The 17,837-nt window shown below is 34.7% G+C and overlaps 2 protein-coding genes across 20 annotated transcripts in view; one reads left to right on the forward strand and one right to left on the reverse strand.

Annotated features, from left to right (window-relative positions):
- The window catches only part of PPHLN1 (periphilin 1), a 109,708-nt gene extending 104,396 nt beyond the window's left edge, over positions 1-5,312 (reverse strand). For 3 of the 18 annotated variants that reach the window (XM_039882285.1, XM_039882275.1, XM_039882268.1), the window contains exon 1: positions 4,285-4,567. In XM_039882285.1, coding sequence (XP_039738219.1) covers positions 4,285-4,324 — 40 coding nt within the window. In that variant the 5' untranslated portion in view covers positions 4,325-4,567. Of the gene's footprint in view, positions 1-872; positions 984-1,254; positions 1,358-4,284; positions 4,568-5,175 lie in introns of those variants that run through there. The other 15 variants (XM_039882269.1, XM_039882270.1, XM_039882278.1 and 12 more) reach the window with 11 other exon arrangements.
- Positions 5,280-17,507, forward strand: ZCRB1 (zinc finger CCHC-type and RNA binding motif containing 1). Of its 2 annotated transcripts, none has more exons than XM_039882292.1 (8): positions 5,280-5,476; positions 6,536-6,621; positions 8,619-8,647; positions 11,403-11,514; positions 11,859-11,966; positions 14,745-14,857; positions 14,957-15,032; positions 15,811-17,507. In XM_039882292.1, exons 2-8 carry the CDS (start codon positions 6,538-6,540, stop codon positions 15,940-15,942), a joined length of 654 nt encoding a protein of 217 aa, XP_039738226.1. In that variant the 5' UTR covers positions 5,280-5,476; positions 6,536-6,537; the 3' UTR covers positions 15,943-17,507. The 2 variants fall into 2 exon arrangements, with proteins under 2 accessions (XP_039738226.1, XP_039738227.1); XM_039882293.1 differs by lacking the exon at positions 5,280-5,476 and adding an exon at positions 10,918-11,008.
- The last annotated feature ends 330 nt before the right edge of the window (positions 17,508-17,837 follow it).

Here is a 17,837-nt window from a genome sequence, read left to right on the forward strand (position 1 = left end):
CAGACAAGGCGACAGTGAAAGATCTGTCGTTCATTTTATCCAAACTAGTTATAGCAGCAGCTTAGACTATAGAGTAACTGCACATTGCTCTAGTCAGTTTCTAGTATTAAATACACTCAGGATCAATAGCTTTCCCTCCTCCCCAAACCCAATCCTTTCTCTCTTTATATTCACTCAAAAACTATTTTGATAGCCCATCATGGCTATCAAATAAATAGAAAGGTCACATTTGACTTCATACTTTAGATGAGCAACAGGCCATTGCAATGGCAATTCCCCACCAAAAATGCTTTCCTCCAGGTATCTGCATGGTTAATTCTTCACCCTTCAAGGTCACCTTAACATCTTTTTGATATAACCTACCTACCAGATTCAAAAATCTTGCTATTTTTTTTCATAGCACTAATCATCTAAGATATCATTTAATTTACATTTGATGTATATTATTGGTCCCTTACTACTAGTATTACTAGCTATATGAAAGCAGGTATCTCTATGTTGTTCATTAACATCAAGCAACTAGAACAACTTGCACAACCTATGTGCTCAGTACTCATGGAGTGAATTTATTAATGCTGGTAACATGCTCCCTTTAGATAAACTATTCCTACATCTCCACTTCCATCCTGAGTCCTTTCAAGAGTATGTCTCACAGACACATCTAACTCAAAATGCCAAAACAGTTCTTCACATCTCAGAAGCCTGCTTTATCTCCTGTCTTCCTCATTTTGGTCAATGACACCACCAAGTACCCAAAGGCCCAAATCAGAAACCGGAGTCATACGAGACCTAAAACTTTTCATATCTAACTATTCACTAAATCCAGTTATTTCTGTCATCTCAATACATAAAGCACGTGTATCCACACTTACCTATCCCTGCTGCCAATGTCTTTGTTCAGGTTCTCTTAACTTAGCCATTGGACACCCCAGTAGTGAAACACTGGTCTCCCTCCTTCTGGGGTCACCTTCCCACCCTGCAAGCTACAGCCAGAGTGTTCATTATGATAAGACATCTGATTTAAAAATCCATGGTTCTCCTTATCCTAAAGAATGAAGTCTCAATCCTAAAACTTGAAAAAGGCTTATTTATGACCTTGCTCCTGCCTTTCCAGCTTCAACTCCTACCACTTCCTCATCAGTCTCCAGAACCTCCAGACATATCACCTACTTCTTGTTCTGCAAGAGTGCCACGGTTTCTCACCACACCTTGGCATGTTTCTCCCCTATCTAGAATTATCTTTCTTCTACTTACCTGCCTTCATCCTCTAATCTTCCTCATTCAGCTCAAAGGTCAGTTCTTGTTATACTCTTTAGAAACAATAAAGTTGTTCCTTCCTTAGGCCTCTTAAAACACCCTGCAGTAATAGTACAATATAATATCATATTCAATTTACTTTTCTTCCTCTTTTCCTTCCCAAACTAAATACCACTTGCAAAGGCACATTCTGTGTACCTCTTACTCCTATTGCTTAGCAAAGGTACTTATTAAATGTTGTCCAAATAAATAAACATAATATTCATATGAGCGCCATTCTAGGAAACATCAATATTATGTACCTTTCAATTATTCAGAAAACTTCCAATGAGCACTATTAGATTATAGTTCCTGTCACACTTCTCATGACACTTGTCATTTCATTTTTGAGCAAAAGGTAGTAGTGAGACTCTTTTAGCTCTACCACCTAAAGCAGTAATTCTGAACCTTGGCTACACACCTAAAGAGCTATAAAAAATACTGATGCACAGGCTCTATCCTGACATTCCTATGTAATTGGCCTGGGGTAGGACCTTGTCACTTTTTAAAAATCTTATCTCATCTCAAGATGAGATCCAATGATCTATAAAGCAAGGTAAACAGATTCCTAACATATTAAATTGAAACAAGAAGCTTTTAAGGGCTGTCTTGAACCTAAAAACTACATAATTCTATTTCTATTGGAAAATGTTTAAAATTCCAGTCAACTAAATTAAAAATGAACTTTAGAACATAATTATTTAAAGTCTGTGGAAAAAACTAACATTGATGCCAATTAAAATGATCAGAACAGATCAAAGTATCGACTAGAATCACTGCTCAGTGCTCAGAGATAACTGTAGGCAATGGAAGTTAAGAAAGCCAAGAAAATTTAAATAGAATCTTGATAGATTGCTTAAATGTGGATAACAATAGCGAACAGCATCCAAGAAAAGGGAAAGGAATTAAGGAAGACAATGTGTACATAAGAAAGATGGAACTGACAAGAGAAGATTCTCATTGCAAAGAAGTAGGAAATAGATCTGCATAGGTATTCAACAAGCTTTCATTTCTTTCCCTAAAGTAGGTATTCTCTCTCTCACTCTAGATAAAACATGGAGGTTCTGAAAAACTCAAATCCCAGAACCAAATGGAGCCTGGAATCAGACTGAGGCCTGCATGACTTTAAAGTCTAAGCCCTTTCCAACATATCACATTGTTTTACAAATGACACAGGTAAGACCAGAGAGAACAAATTCCAGAGCATTAAATGATACAACATAGCAAAAAAAAAAAAAAAAAAAAAGCTAGAGGCGCTCTCTACAGGCTTTTAAGTTTAGAAATAAGGTATGAGGTGCACTATGTCATTCCAGAAGATTATCCTGGCAGTAAACAAGATGGATTAGAACAGAAAGAGGTTAGAGCAAAGGAGACCATTAACCGCTTCATAAGGAACCACATATCAGCACTGAAAGTACTGCATTCTCTACTAGTTTCACAAGTTACTTGAATTTTCAATGCTTTTTAATACTTCTAAGATCCACATTGCATTAAATACTTATAGTAGATTTTTGATTGTCTATTGTAAATGATCAAGTAACTAAAATTATACAAGTAGACAGAAATACCAGATGTTTGATTATAGATATTTACAAATCAAAATCTTATTTCACATCTAGATGGAGGCTGGTCTTAATTGGTCAGCCTCTTTCTAGTTTTTTACCCGCCATTTCACCCTTAAAAAGGATACTCAATTCACTTTGCTAATACATCGTTTATATCTGGTTTCCCTGATCGAGAATAACAAACCCAAACTTCTCTGCCCTCCATACGCCCCCTCTATTATTTCACTTAACCTCCTGTTTTCTCCAGAAGGATCATTCATATGAGCCTTCTCACTGTGCCACAAAGTAACACACAACTACCCTGGAGTTGTATGACTTATTTCCCAAACTAGAATATCTCTTTCCATTCTCTCATTCAACTTCCAATCATCTATCAAGGCCCAGTTCGAAATCTACTATTCTCTACAAAGCCTATTTCTAAACCCTGAAACACTTAAAAGATTCCAAACTGGTGACTGATAAACCATATGTGACTTGTGTTTGCCCCAAGTTTTTTTTTAATAAAATTTTATTACTCTGGCAAAACTTAAAAACTAGAAGGTATCACTTAAAATAAAAACTGTATTTCCAACTTTCCTTGAAAAAACTGGATGCCCTGCCAGTACTGGGATCATATACTCACATAGCTACAATGAGCTGTAAATGACTAGTAGCTGACCATTTCAAATGGTTTTTATATCTTAAAGTCAGGAGATGACACTCAACTGCCTAACTTCTGAGACTGTAACTGCAACATTACAATCACTCAAGAAATACCTGACTGCCTATTAAGCACTGGAGTTACAAAAATAAACAACAAAAATAAATAAAACAAATACGGTCCCTCCCCTACGTCCAGCTTCATAGGAAAAGGCAGAGACAAGCAATTAAGATACATGTGATAAGTGCTATGATGAGGGATATAGAGGGCACTTAGCACATGGCTAGGTTGCCTAACTCTGCCTACGGGAAGTCAGGGAACATCCCTGAGAGAAACTGACAGCTGCAGTGATCTTTAGCAGGCACAGGAATGATCCAGAAAGAGATAGGGGAGGTCAGGGAAAACAAATGCCACAGAGAGAGAAGCACCTTTGCAAAGACCCTGAGGGGAGACAAAAGTATTTTGAGGAAGTGAAATCAGTTCAGTATGGCTACAGCCATCACCTAACCTTCAATACAGGTGTCAGAGAGAGGCTCAATTGAAACGGCTGGAGGGAAAAGCCAAGTATTAAGGTCAGGAGATGAAAGACAATTTTAGTAAACTGGGTGAATTACTATGTAAGAGTTTGTCAAGCAGGGAATAGAGGTTTTGGAGAGCACAACTGTGTTGAAGGGTGAAATATGGAAGAAAAGGAGGGAGAAGCAGTGATAGCCTAGATCACGGAAAAGGGAAGCACAAAGCAGCATGGGGAAGAGTAAAGCATAGAAGACCAAAGGGGCTTACATCTTGGGCGGTAACCAAGGATAACAGGGATAGGTAGCATGGTAGTTTTGGCTCGCCACAAGTTTGCCAATTGAATTAGTTCCAGCGGTCCCCTTGTGGACGTGGAGGCATTCAGGCCTCTCAAAATTCAGCTGCACCCTGGCTGGATTGCACTTCCGTCTCTCTAGAAGACATCATCAGCTTCAGTCTGGATTGATTGTGCAGTCTCCAGGATAGGCTCTGGGTTCCAGGCCGCTGGCACGCAGGCTCCCTTGGAGTGGTTAGAGGCCTGGTCTGTAATGTGCTGGTGGGTAGAAGTTAAGTATAAACTACCTTGCATTATTTTCTGATTTTTCTTTAGGAATGATGGGCCTGTCTGTATACAGCCTCTTAAGGGAAAAAAAGCAGTGCGTGCCCATTATAGATTTACAGGAAGAAAAAGGGTGCCAAGAAGTTCAACATTTGTCCATACCAATACTTAAGATGAATCATTCCTGAATCCAAGTCTCCCTAACTAGATTAAGATATACACCGGAAAAAGGCCTGCTGTACACTTTTTTGTAACTCTCAAAGTGCCTAAAACCGAACTGGGTTACGTCGAACACATTCTGTGAATTTACCGACTTCCTAACTAATCTGGGGTCATTGAAGTTACCTAGTTAAGGCTTCTTTTTGCACAGTAAGGCGCTAAAGAGAAGTGAACCTAGATCTCAGACTTAACACTTTCCTTTATTCCAAACTCTACTGCACCTCTCCGCCCTCAACCGCAGGGGCAGAATTGTTACACGATTCAAATGCAGCGGGAGACTCCAGGTCCCACCGCGGGAGGCGCCCGCCTGCCCACCGCCACCCCCACTAGTCTCCCCTCACGCCTGTCACCGACAACCTGTCGCAAAGGTAAAACGCGCTCACCAACTCTAGGTTATGGGGAGACTCCGTAAAAGTGATAATCCGCTCGTCGCCGTTCTCCGGGCAGGCACTTCCGGCGCACAAAAAGACGTCAGCAAAAGCGCCCGCCTCTGGGCCCGCCTCCGGGGCCTGGGTCTAACGAGAGCCGGGAAGCGGTATGCTACCATTTCGTCTGCGGCGCATGACCCCTCCCAGTACCCGTGATGCCAAGGCCGATGCCAGGGGCGAGGAATAGTCGGGGTTGAGTCCCAACGGAGCGGAGGGTTCACGCTCTTCTGATCTCCCGGGCTCGCCCCACCTGAAGGTAAACGGCTCCTCAGCTGCGGCCTTTCCTCCTGCGGGCCCCTCTCCAGACCCAGCCACCGAAACGATGTGTCCTTTCTCGTGCCACCCTTTTTATTCCAGCACCTTTGCCGTTGGCTGCCCTCGCAGTTCTTCCTAAAAGGGCTAACGTGTAGAATTTCAAATGGGAAAATTTCAAAAACGACCTATCAATGTTGAGTTTCTGAAGTTGTCTAATTCCCCAAAAGCATCCCATGTATCAAGCAGTTTTCGCATTACTTTGCGAATTGGCACGCCTTAGACTCAATATTTTGCCTTTTGTGATAGACTGTACCCCTATCTTAAATAATATCACACACGCTTTTTAAATCGAAACTTTGAATTTGGTTGAACCAGATATAACTTTAAGATAATTTTCTGACTTTGTATAATTAGGTATGAAAATTACGGATTATATTTGTAAACTTAAATATACAGGTCAGTATCCTTCAAAGTATTGAAACCTATTCATATAACAAAATGTATAATTCCATAAATTAGGAATAATCTGCAAAATTAGTGATTTGAAAGAACTATGTGTAAATCAAAATGTGGGGCTAAAGTTTCCTCTTAACACCACGCCAGAGAAAAATATAAAGACAACCAAGAAGTTACCCAACCATCGTATTAGTGAAAATCATGGCTAAGGTTCTTTCTGAGGTTCCAGGCTCTTTCTGATGTGTATAGGCAAGGTATTATGCATATTTGAAAGCACTTTCCTGCTCTTAGCCTTAGAGGTTAAGAGTAACCTCGGAGTCTTCATCCGTTTAAATCTCATCCCTCTATTCATGCCATAGATCAGCACTGAAAAGGTTAGAGTGAAGAATCCACATGAAAGGACCAGAAAATTCTTTTAATTGGTGTCTGGAAAAAAGGAATTTCTTAATTCACCCAGCTGGAATCCTTGTTCTTAACTACTAGTAAGAAGTGAGGAAGGTGTGTGAATCTGGCATAATTAGAACGGTGACTGACTGTATTGATTTTATTTGAAATGAAGAATACCTGGCTTAGATTGCTACTGGGTCTGTTTTTTCTTTTTTAGAAATGAGTGGTGGATTGGCCCCAAGTAAAAGTACAGTGTATGTATCCAACTTACCCTTTTCTCTGACCAACAATGACTTATACCGGGTAAGTAAGTTTTAGTCTAAGTACTGTTATCTTCTGAAATCTCTATTTGAGAAACATATAATTTAAGCATACAGTTCTCCTTGGCAAAAATTCTTAATAAGTATATTCCAAAGCACTTAAACTGTTAATACCAAACACCTATATTGCAATCAGGAGTAAGTGAAAAAAAATTATATACTCATAATTTCCAGAGAAAATCTGCAGTGCTTTTAGAGGATAACAAGTTCTTTATAAACACAGAAGACACAGCTAACATAATAGAGTGGGAGCAACTTCTGATAGGTTGATTTTTCCTGATTGCTTACTTTTAAAATTCGTAGTGGGGTGGAGGTTTTGGAGGAAAAAGATGTTGAAAGCAAACATCCTTTTCCCAACCCTCAGATTTTGAAAGTGTATCTTAATTTCCATATGTGGCAGAAACTTAACAGTTTAATAAATTTTGTTTTCAAATTGGACAAGTGTGATTGAGAAGGAAAAAAATCCCTTCCAAAGTCTTTTTTCACTTCTTCACCTTAGAACAAAAATTCCTGTAAAGTCTGTCCTGCAGATTGGAGTTTGAGAGGAACTGGAAAGAATGACATGAATCCTTTCTTCAAAGTGTGTCCTCTTCTCTCTGCCGACATCTTTAGGTAGATGTTAAGTAGAGAGATGCTGCATAGTTGATCCATAGTACTTGATTAATTAAGAGAGATTGAGTCTCAAAGAACAGGAGAAAATGAACTTTAGTTTCCTTCCTTGTTACAAAATAGACATTTCTGTATTTTTTGAACATTTACTGTATCCTGAGCACTCTTACAGGTACTAGGAACTCATCAGTGAACAAAAAGATTAAAATCTTTGGCACTCACGATAAGCAAGATAGAGAAATAATGTGAACTATATAAAAGTCAAATGATGTTATTTGTTAGATACTCAGTTAATGTTAAGATGTTAGGTGCTAAGGAAGAAAAACAAAGCAGGAAAGGAGGGTTATTAAATGATAGGTTGAGAATGGAGGTAAAATTTTACATGGTGGTCTGAAGCCTTATTGAGAAGGTGACTTTGGAAGAAAGACCTGAAGGAAGTAAGATAGCTGCGCAGATGTCTAAGAGACAAGCATTTTAGACACAGAGTAAATCAAGTGGAGAGAAGAGGCAGGGTAGTCAGAGGTAAACCCATGCAGGGGTACCTTATAGGGCCTACATGGGTAATGGTAAGGACTGAGTGAAATGAGAGAAAGTGTAACATGGAAAGCAGTCTGTTACTGATTTTCAGAATTCAGTGTGGCTAACACTGTGATCTAGTTATACTACATTCCAGCATTATACAAGTTAATCAAAGAACTCAAAATTTATTATTGTATATATTGCATATATTAATGTATTCTAAAGACTTTTCTAAGAAGCATTATATAATAAATAGGAACTATTGGTATTTAGGTAGTGGTTGAAATGGAAGTAGATGAGATTGACAGTGCAGTGGTAAAAGAGAAGAAAGGGCCCACTATAAAGTTCCACTAACATATTAAGGGTAGGCAGAAGAAGGAAACTGATGGGAATGGGTTTTTCATTATAGAAGTTATTTATTTGTTTTATAAGCATTCTAATGATCTGTCTTCATGAGACAGTGATTGCTTGATGGGGATGGGAGGTAAGCTAGAAATAGTGATATTTGAAGCACAAGGTTTTGCTGTGCTGGAGCTATGACGAGGTCGATAGTTGCCACGAATATACCATAGGAGCACAGCAGTTGTGCAGTGCGTGTCCCTTTGATCTACCACACATGAAGTGTGTATGTGCATGTTATGCAATTTAAGAACTGAGGCAGATACTCTGATTCCAATAACAACAAAAAAAGAATAGTCACTAAAAAAAAATATATCTTCTAGGGCATGCCTTATAGAGTTAAGGCTAAAATTTTTCATAAACTAACAATATGGTGAGTGTATACAACCTGAAATTTTAATTTTTTATGATTTTAAACTAAATTGTGAATTACTATGTGGTATTTTGTTTCAGATATTTTCCAAGTATGGCAAAGTTGTAAAGTAAGTATTCACATCAAATTTTGAAACTTTAATTTAGTTTATCTTAATTTACTTCTCTATTATTTTTTAATGGAAGTAGAATTACTATTTTTTATAAAATAAATATTTGATATGACAAAGAAAAAAATACTCCTGTTAACATTTTTATGTATATTTCAGTCACTTTTCTATGCATATAAACATGTATAGACAATTTTTTTAAAGACTCAGTTCAATATGCATACAATTTTATTGTCTTTTTTTAACTTGACACATAAATATCATTCCTTGTACTATAAAGATACATCCTCATATTTAATTATTTCATGGTATTCATTTATATGCCATTATGTATTCAAACAATGCAATTTCTTACCACATTATTGAGAACTAAAACTGATTCTGTTATCCAATATAATATATAAGTTATGTATGTTGGTTACTACAAGATATGCTATCAATTATACTGTAAGTGAATTATCATTGGTCAAACAAATGTAAATAATATTTAGAATATCATTAGAATGTAAATTGTAACACTTCATATGGCTTGCAGAGTGTCTTATGAGACTGATAAATATATAGAAAACATATTCTCTGCCTTCATAGAAAGTTTTGATATTATTGGAAAGACTAGAATCATACAGAAATGGTAGAGATGATAATATCAATTGAGATTGAGAGTAAAGAAAGGATAAAGGGAACCTGAGGTTCTTATATTTAATCCACTAATCTAAATCAACCAAGTAACCATATATAGGGCAAAGAAGTAAAAGCAAGATACTGTCATTCTAACTATCTTATAATCAATATATATTCTGGTATAAATTTTAAGTCATATTTGAAATTCTAAGAATTTAGAAGACATGTATCTTAATTATTTTTTCTTATAGCTTTTGATAAATGGATGTTAAACACGAGGTTCATTCGCATCCTAAGGTTAACTTGTTTTAAACTTACTTCTTTATTAAAAATCATCAAAAATGCTTATAGGTAAATTTTTGGGTCTTCAGAATATCAAACAGTTGTCATTATCAATCAAGATACTAATAATGATGATATGTAACAAGGGGCACAGAAATGTGCTAGTCACTGTTTTAATACCTTTACCTATATTATATCATTAAATTCTGACAATAACGTAAATACTATTATTCTAATATTATAAATGACAAAACTCACAATGCAGTGTATATATGTGAGTGTACAGTTGAATTGTACACTCGAAACATTGGATTGTTAATGTCACCATAATACATAAAAATAATTATTAAAAAAATAACAGTAAGTTAAGTGACCAAACTGAAACACATGGTTAGCCTAAAATTTTATTGCCAGTTAGTGGTGGAGGCAATATTTAAATCCAACAGTTTGATTCCAGAGCCTACTCCCATAACCATATCACCTTTTCTTGTTTTTTTCCCCCATCAGAATCTCTGAATGAATTTCCATACAAATATAATTATAAACCATGAGAATGCTATGACATTAAAGACAGAGTTATTAGTACTTAAAAACAGGGAAGACCTGACCTAGTTTAGAAGGTCAGGGTAGATTTACCTAAGTCCTTTGTTGAAACCTAAAGTTGAGTAAGAGTTAATTAGGCAAAAAGAATGAGAGGAACATTTCAGGTACAGGAAATAGCTTGTGCAAAGGCCCTGTGGTAAGAGAAAATAAAATGAGATCATGAAACAGGCCAATATGACTAGAGATAAGTGAACAAGAGGGAGAAAGTCCAAAATGGGTCCAGAGATGGAAGCAGGTTCCTAATCTTGCTTCTTGGCCATGTTACAAGATACTTGGTTTTCATCCTAAGAACACGGGAATCCATTAAAGAATTTTAAATGAGGCAGTGACATTGTCCTACTGCCTTTATATTATTAGTGAGTCAATGACCACATGAATAAACAAAAAGATGCACTCTTTTGAGAAATTACTTTCCCATTTGCATCTCTTTTTTTTTTTTTTTTTTTTAACATATTGAGCTAGGCTTAATAGAGGTTACAGAGACACTCTTAAAGGGGTTTATATTAAAACGTATGTAATGAGGCATTGTTTATTCATAAGTAGATTTCAATAGAGACTCGCAGAAAGGAGGAGAAATTATTTCCACTTCACCTTGTACCTACCCTGTCCAACCTTGGAATCAGCCATTTCTCCAAAGAGCCCTGTTAAACATTATTTTTCAAACTATATTTAATGACAAATTATGAGCAAAGGCCAGGAGGGATGTTTAAGGGGTCAGGAGAAAGGGCAGGCTCTGTGTTCTTATCACCATCCCTATCACTTAGGTACCTTGAGTGGTATGACTAAGAACCACAGACCTGGAGATTCTTTAAAAGACTATCAAGAATATACTTAGATTCTAAAACCTAGAAAAAAGTAAGTGATTTAACTTTTTGTGTAGAAGAGAATACCTTAGTTTTGTTTTTCTGCAGAGTGAGAATTAGTAGGGAAAAGGAATTATGCTTACTCTTCAGGATTCCTTGTCTCTGTAATCCCTTCATCCTTCATCCTCTTATTAACGTTTGATTTATCACATCCTTCTAATTGTACCTGTGTTCACTATTGTTAAATCAGTATCACACTTTCTCATTTCCATTCTTCTTGATATCCCATGACTTTAAAGAGATAGGTACATGTCAAATGTATTGAATTATCTTACTGCAAATGTTTTATTAATCCTTTTTGAACATTTAGATTTTCCAAATTATTATTAATATCTGTTTCATTTATTGCTGCCTCATTATTTTGAACTATTTGTTTCTGCTTTAAGGGTTACTATAATGAAAGATAAAGATACCAGGAAGAGTAAAGGGGTTGCATTTATTTTATTTTTGGATAAAGACTCTGCACAAAACTGTACCAGAGCAATAAACAACAAACAGGTAAGCCATTCATTCCTAACAAGGTTTTTAACCCAAAAGCCTTTATGCTTATCCATGCAAAAAATGTGGAGAGGTAGGGGATGGATATCAGTAGATTCTGAGGGTATTTAACTCAGGAAAAAGAAAAGAGGTCAAAGTCGTACTGGGTTCCCAAAACATTTGTAGAATCTAAGGAATAAGAATCTATTTTACAGGATAGAATTTGTACATCTAAGTAGGCAATCGCTAAAATAATCTAAAAAAATAAAATGGAATTGAAGGTTTGAGGAAATACATTCAAATAACTGTAGTTTTGAGTTTCAATGAAATACATCTTTTTGCATTTACATTTTACTCTGGTTTAGCTATTTGGTAGAGTGATAAAAGCAAGCATTGCTATTGACAATGGAAGAGCAGCTGAGTTCATCCGAAGACGAAACTACTTTGATAAGTCTAAGTGTTATGAATGTGGGGTAAGTATACCTAAAACTTAATATAATTGTCATAGTTTACTTTAAGGTATTTTTCACATCAGTGTTTTATTTGTGCTCTCCAAATCTCCTGGCTGGCTAAAATCAGGTTATGAAAGTTGTTTTACTTTGGGACTCTAGACTCATCTAAGTAAACTCAATTGAAATGTATATAAAGATAAACTGAGTTGGGTAATATAAGAGTAGTATTTTCTCTAGTTTCTAAATCTCTGAAAATTGTTAGATTAAAGAGTGTTGACTAATATTATTGTCTTGAAAGGTTTCGATGACTCAAAAATATTTGTGTTAATAGGATATTGCCTGTTTCTATAATATTTTGCCAGTGTTTAAGCATCACAGTTCAGTGTAAACATCATATGACCTATCCTCTATGGAATATTATGTTTTAAAAGTTTTTGGTTGTTTTTTTACCATTAGTATTAATAATGTTTTGTAACTATCCCCAAATTTTATCTAGTTATCATCTATTGTTACCCATTTGAACTTTTGGTGATGTGTAGCCACAGAATAATTTTGCACAAGGCCCATATGATGCCAAGAGAATTTCAGTCTGGGTCTCATTGCTGTCCGTTCCCAAAATGTTGTCAATGTAAGAAACGTTGAGAATTTTTATAAGAGTTTATCTGAACCAAACTGAGGACATGCTGGGGAGCAAGATCTCAAATGCTCTGGAGAATAAGTTTTGCAGTTTCTTTTATGCATTTGAAATTAAGGAGGGAATGTAGGGAAGATTACATGAAGGTGAGAGAAAGCAAGGGGTAGGGGGGAATTGGAATACAGAACAGTTGAGATTATGTATTTTTATACTTTAGATAAGGGGTCCAAATGGGTGGTCATGTACTAGAAAAAAAAGTCCGAAAAGAGGCATTTCAAAGGTGTATTAACCTAGACACGGAAACAATGGACACAGCTTGCTTAAGACAAACATAACCTTTTACTAAAGAAGTTAAATGCCTGGGGCGTAACTACCCCCATGACCTGTCTAGTTAGGAATTTATGATCAGATAACCCTGTGAGGCTACTTTCCATACAATCCCTTTTTTCATCCACATGTATATATAAAATACTTAAAAAAAAACAGGGTCTAGAGCTATTAATGGAGAGCTGGGGAGAAGATTACTGAGAGACATTGCTCTGGCTATAAAATCATGCAGAAGATACAAGAAAATGGATTAGGGTCCTTTCCCCTCTGCCATTCCCTAATAACTCCCCCTCTCCCCCGCCACAAAAATAGATTTAAAAAAGGGAGGGAGGAAAGAAGGCCCTTGGGTACATTCTGTCAATTCCTGAGATTCTGTTACCTCTTAAATTAATGTTTCAGAAACTGTGTTCTAGAGTCCTGAATTTTATTAAAATAGGAGGAAATAAAGAAAAGAAAGGAAGGGAGGGATGAGCAGTTATAGTCAGATAGGTTAGTATATATCCTCATATTCACAGTAAATATTAAATAATCTGAGAAATCCTAGATGAATCTGTTAATCTATCTTTTTGGTTTATGGTTCCATAGATTTGTTATATTATACTTTGTACATTTTTATATTTCTTAAAAAATTTCCCCACCAAAAAATCCGTTTACATTTATTTAGCCTGGTTTTTCTCAGAGTTATTTCACAATTAAATCTTTTTTTTTTTAAATATGGGACATGTTTATTTTTTGGTATAGTTCTTTTTCAAAAACAGTTTGGAAAATGCTTCTCTAAATACATTCTGTCAGCAGTTCATTAACAATAACACCTCTTGGGTTCAGCCATGTCCCCAGGTATACAAAGTAAATAGTCTCATTAGGTGCTTTGTTTAAATATACTTGAAAAGCATGATTATTTTTCTTTTCCATTATTCTAATCCTGACTGAATCTCTCCTTACACCATTACTCTCACATATTACTTCTTAAATATATTTTAGTGAGCTAACGTACAGATTATAGTTCATATAGTTCATTGTTTTATGTTTACAACTCAGTGTTCTAGCTCATTATAATTTTTTGGCACTGTCAAATATAAATATAATACAAGCCACAAATGTAATTTTAAAGTTTCTAGTAGCCACATTAAAAAAAGAAACAGGTAAAATTTAATATCTTTTATTGAACCTTACATCTAAAATATTATCACTTGACCTATGTAATTAATATTTTTAAAAATTAAGATATTTTACATTCTTTTTTCATATTCAAAATCCAATGTGTATTTTACCCTTACAGTGCATATCGACTCAAACAGATCTCAGTAACCACAAGAGAATTAGGGCTATTGGCTACCACAATTGGACAGTGCAGGTATAATCTAGATATGAAAGGAACAAAATGAAATTAATAGGAAAAGTGAGGAAAACTTAAAATTTTCCACTTGATTTTAAAACAATATTAAGCAACATCTTGGAAGTTATAAATAGTTTTGTCCTAATTTTATCAAATAATAAGTTAAAATTTTTATATTTAAGGTAGATAATCCATTTAAATTTTGAATTGTTTTATATCTTGAATCTTGAGATTTAAAATGTGTGAAGGAAGAATACTTCTTTTACTTCTTTTATAAGTGAGCTACTAAAATACTCCCTTATTGTTAAAACAGCTTATTAGGAGTTCTAGTCTCTAATCTTCTCCTTCTGAATAATAAAGTAATGAGTTTGTTCATTTCTTCATGTATGTTCCCAGTGTGATAATATATTTTCTTCCTAAAATTTTAGTCTTAGGGTACCAGGCAAGTTTCTGTTAATAAATATAGTACTTTTTTCCTTTCCTTTTCAATGGGAAACAAAAGGAAAGTGGACACTTAAGTTATGCCTGTCCTAAAAATATGCTTGGAGAACGTGAACCTCCTAAGAAGAAAGAGAAAAAGAAAAAAAAGAAAATTCCTGAACCAGAAGAAGAAATGTATGTATATCCAGTCTTACTAAATACATTATTGTGTTGCTTCTGTCTTTTTACTGCTGGTTAAGGATGTTATGTTTTTTTGTTTTTGTTTTAATTTAGTGAGGAAGTAGAAGAAAGTGATGATGAAGGGGAAGATCCGGCTCTTGACAGCCTCAGTCAGGCCATAGCTTTCCAGGTACTAAATAGTTCTTTTAAAAGGCACCATGCCATAAATGCCTTGGGTTATTAGTTTTATATTCCTTGCTTACTTTATTGATCATCGTGGCAACCTGTCTTTCCCCTTCATCTCCTAAACTTTAGGAGACAGGCTATATCTCTAAGGTCTTTGGAGCAGTATGATAGAAAAGTTCTCATTAGTTCTTTCTAGATTTTAAGGGCCCCACAACATGTTTAATGTCTTAATTTTTTTTCATTATAGAATTGAACAGAACTATTTGCTAAAAATAAGTTTAGCCCAATAGAAAAAATTTTATTAAATCAAAGACATTGTTTTAAAAGAAGCCTTACTTCAAAACAAAACCAAAAACATATTTTTGACTGTTAAAGGCCTTAATACAAATATATGAAACTTTTTTTTATCTCTTAATTTTTATATAACCAGGTATTTTATTTTAATGTAGTTGGTATATACATACATCAATTTATTTTTCCTGTTAGGTAACTAATATATTTTAGGTAACATTCCCACCTCCAGCACGGATGGAAAGTAGGCCTCATTTTATGTGCCTGTTAATTAATAGAAATTTCCTATAATAATTTTGAGTAACATGGTGAGACTGGGTAATAACTCAGGAGTGAGGGAGGAATATCCTGATGGAGTAGAATTGTTTACACAGGCTGGGAGTGTACGGAGCATTGACACGTGTGTGTTTTTGCATTGTTTTAAATTAATATGCCATAAATAATATTAAACAGCTTCCTGGTTTTGTTTTGTTTTCTGACTCACATTACAGCAAGCCAAAATTGAAGAAGAACAAAAAAAATGGAAACCAAGTTCAGGGGGTCCCTCGACATCAGATGATTCAAGACGCCCAAGGATAAAGAAAAGCACATATTTCAGTGATGAAGAAGAACTTAGCGATTAAAATTATATTTATTATGTAAATATCATTAAAAACTTTTTTTATTTTGGAGTATCAAGTTTAGTTGGAACTAAAGATTACTTTTAGAATTTGGGCATAAGAATACTTAGTACCAAATAATTTTTTACTATAAAATAGTTAAGAGGAAATTGAAAAGAAGCTCTAAAGTATCATGTTTCTATTTTGCCTTAGCAGAGTAATAAAAATCAAAATTTTCTAATAACTGTTCATCTTGAAAACAGTTTATTTGAATAAAAAAAGATACAATCATAGTAATGCTATTATCATCCCAAGAAAAAAGTTTATTCATGTCTGATTGGTTTACAAAAGGACTTTTAAAATAAATTTCATCTTTAAAGCAAAAACTTTAGATAAAGACTGAAAAAGTTGAATGATTTGTTAGATGTTAATTTTTCAAGAGATTTGGTTTTAAATATGGATGTTTTGTCACCTTATTTCTCTTTATCCCAATCTAGATACATTGCAATTTCCCATTAAATATAAGTAAAGTAGCTCTAAAAAGCTTAAAACCAAACAGCATTAATTTGCCCTGCCTTTGGCACCAAGTTACATTCCCCAGAACCAGCTAACTTCTTTCCTATGTACATACATTTTGCTAAATAAAATACATATATTTTTACCACTTAATTCATAAAGGGATAAAGAAGGATTTTTCAGTCTCCTATTCTCCCCACTGCCCTTCTCCATCTTCTCAATATGGCTATGTTAAAACTTTTAGTTAAATCCATACTTATTGTTTTTATTTTATGACCATGTAAATACTGTTCACTTCTGAATTAACAATTGTGCTGTGATTACATTTTTCCTAGAGTTAATAATTGCCTCATTTTTTCGTGTATTATTTGTCTTTTTATTTATGAGTAAATTTTCCCATACCTTCTGCAGGTAGTTATAGGGGAATGGGATTGTGGAGCCTTTAATTTTCTACTTTGTATATTTTTATACTGTTTGAATGCTCTTAAAAAGAACATTTATTTATTTTTTAATTACTAAAAGCAAGAAAAGTATTTCCACTTTGAAAACTACAAAAGCAGTGAAAGTGTTAACCACTCACCAGCAAAGAATTTTTTAGATTTCAGTGAGGAAACCAGACAAATGATTGAGTGTTGGACTCTAGTTTCTATGTTCTACCCATTAATTCACCAAATTTAAAACAAAAAATAATTGGAGAAAAAAATTGCCATAAAATATAGAAAAGTTTATATGAATACATTCAAATATGAACAGACAGATCAACATCAACAAATATTTGAGGAAAAGCCTCCAACACAATAGAGACCCAAATGACCAGACCAAAAAAAGGGAGCTTAGTGGAGCTGAGGAATTTTGGCTTTAAAAATCTATCTGGCCTCATGGATTTCAGAGAAAGGGACTGTGAACCTGTAATAAATTTGGTACTTTCTAATATAAAAGCATTTGTCAAGCAGAATGCTTGTCTTGCTGAATGTAAGTTGTTTTCTTTTTCTCTGCAATCATTTATTTACCCATTGGATTTTTTTGACTAGATATCTATTCTGAAACTGCCAATTATAATTATTAAATTTTAATTCATTTTTTTGTTTTATATTTCTAAGTGCGTGTATGTGACACACAACAGCGATTGTGAAATATTTAGGAATTAAAATGTATAAAGAGTAAAACCTTGGCTACCATATCTAGAGAAGTTCAGCACTTGAAAGCTTTATATAGACTATACCATAGATAAGTCAATAATTTAGACAATCATTTATAGAGTGAAAGCATGATTTTAAAAGGTGACAGGAAGGGTCATTGGATTACATAACTGAGACATTCAGCTTCAGAAATGGGTGAAAGGGTTAAAATGTAATTAAAAATCTATTTTTCTTTGTCTCTTAAAACTATTTTCCTCTGTGCTA

Source organism: Pteropus medius, unplaced genomic scaffold (genome assembly GCF_902729225.1).
Source record: "Pteropus medius unplaced genomic scaffold, Ma_sr-lr_union100, whole genome shotgun sequence".
Classification (NCBI taxonomy): domain Eukaryota; kingdom Metazoa; phylum Chordata; class Mammalia; order Chiroptera; family Pteropodidae; genus Pteropus; species Pteropus medius.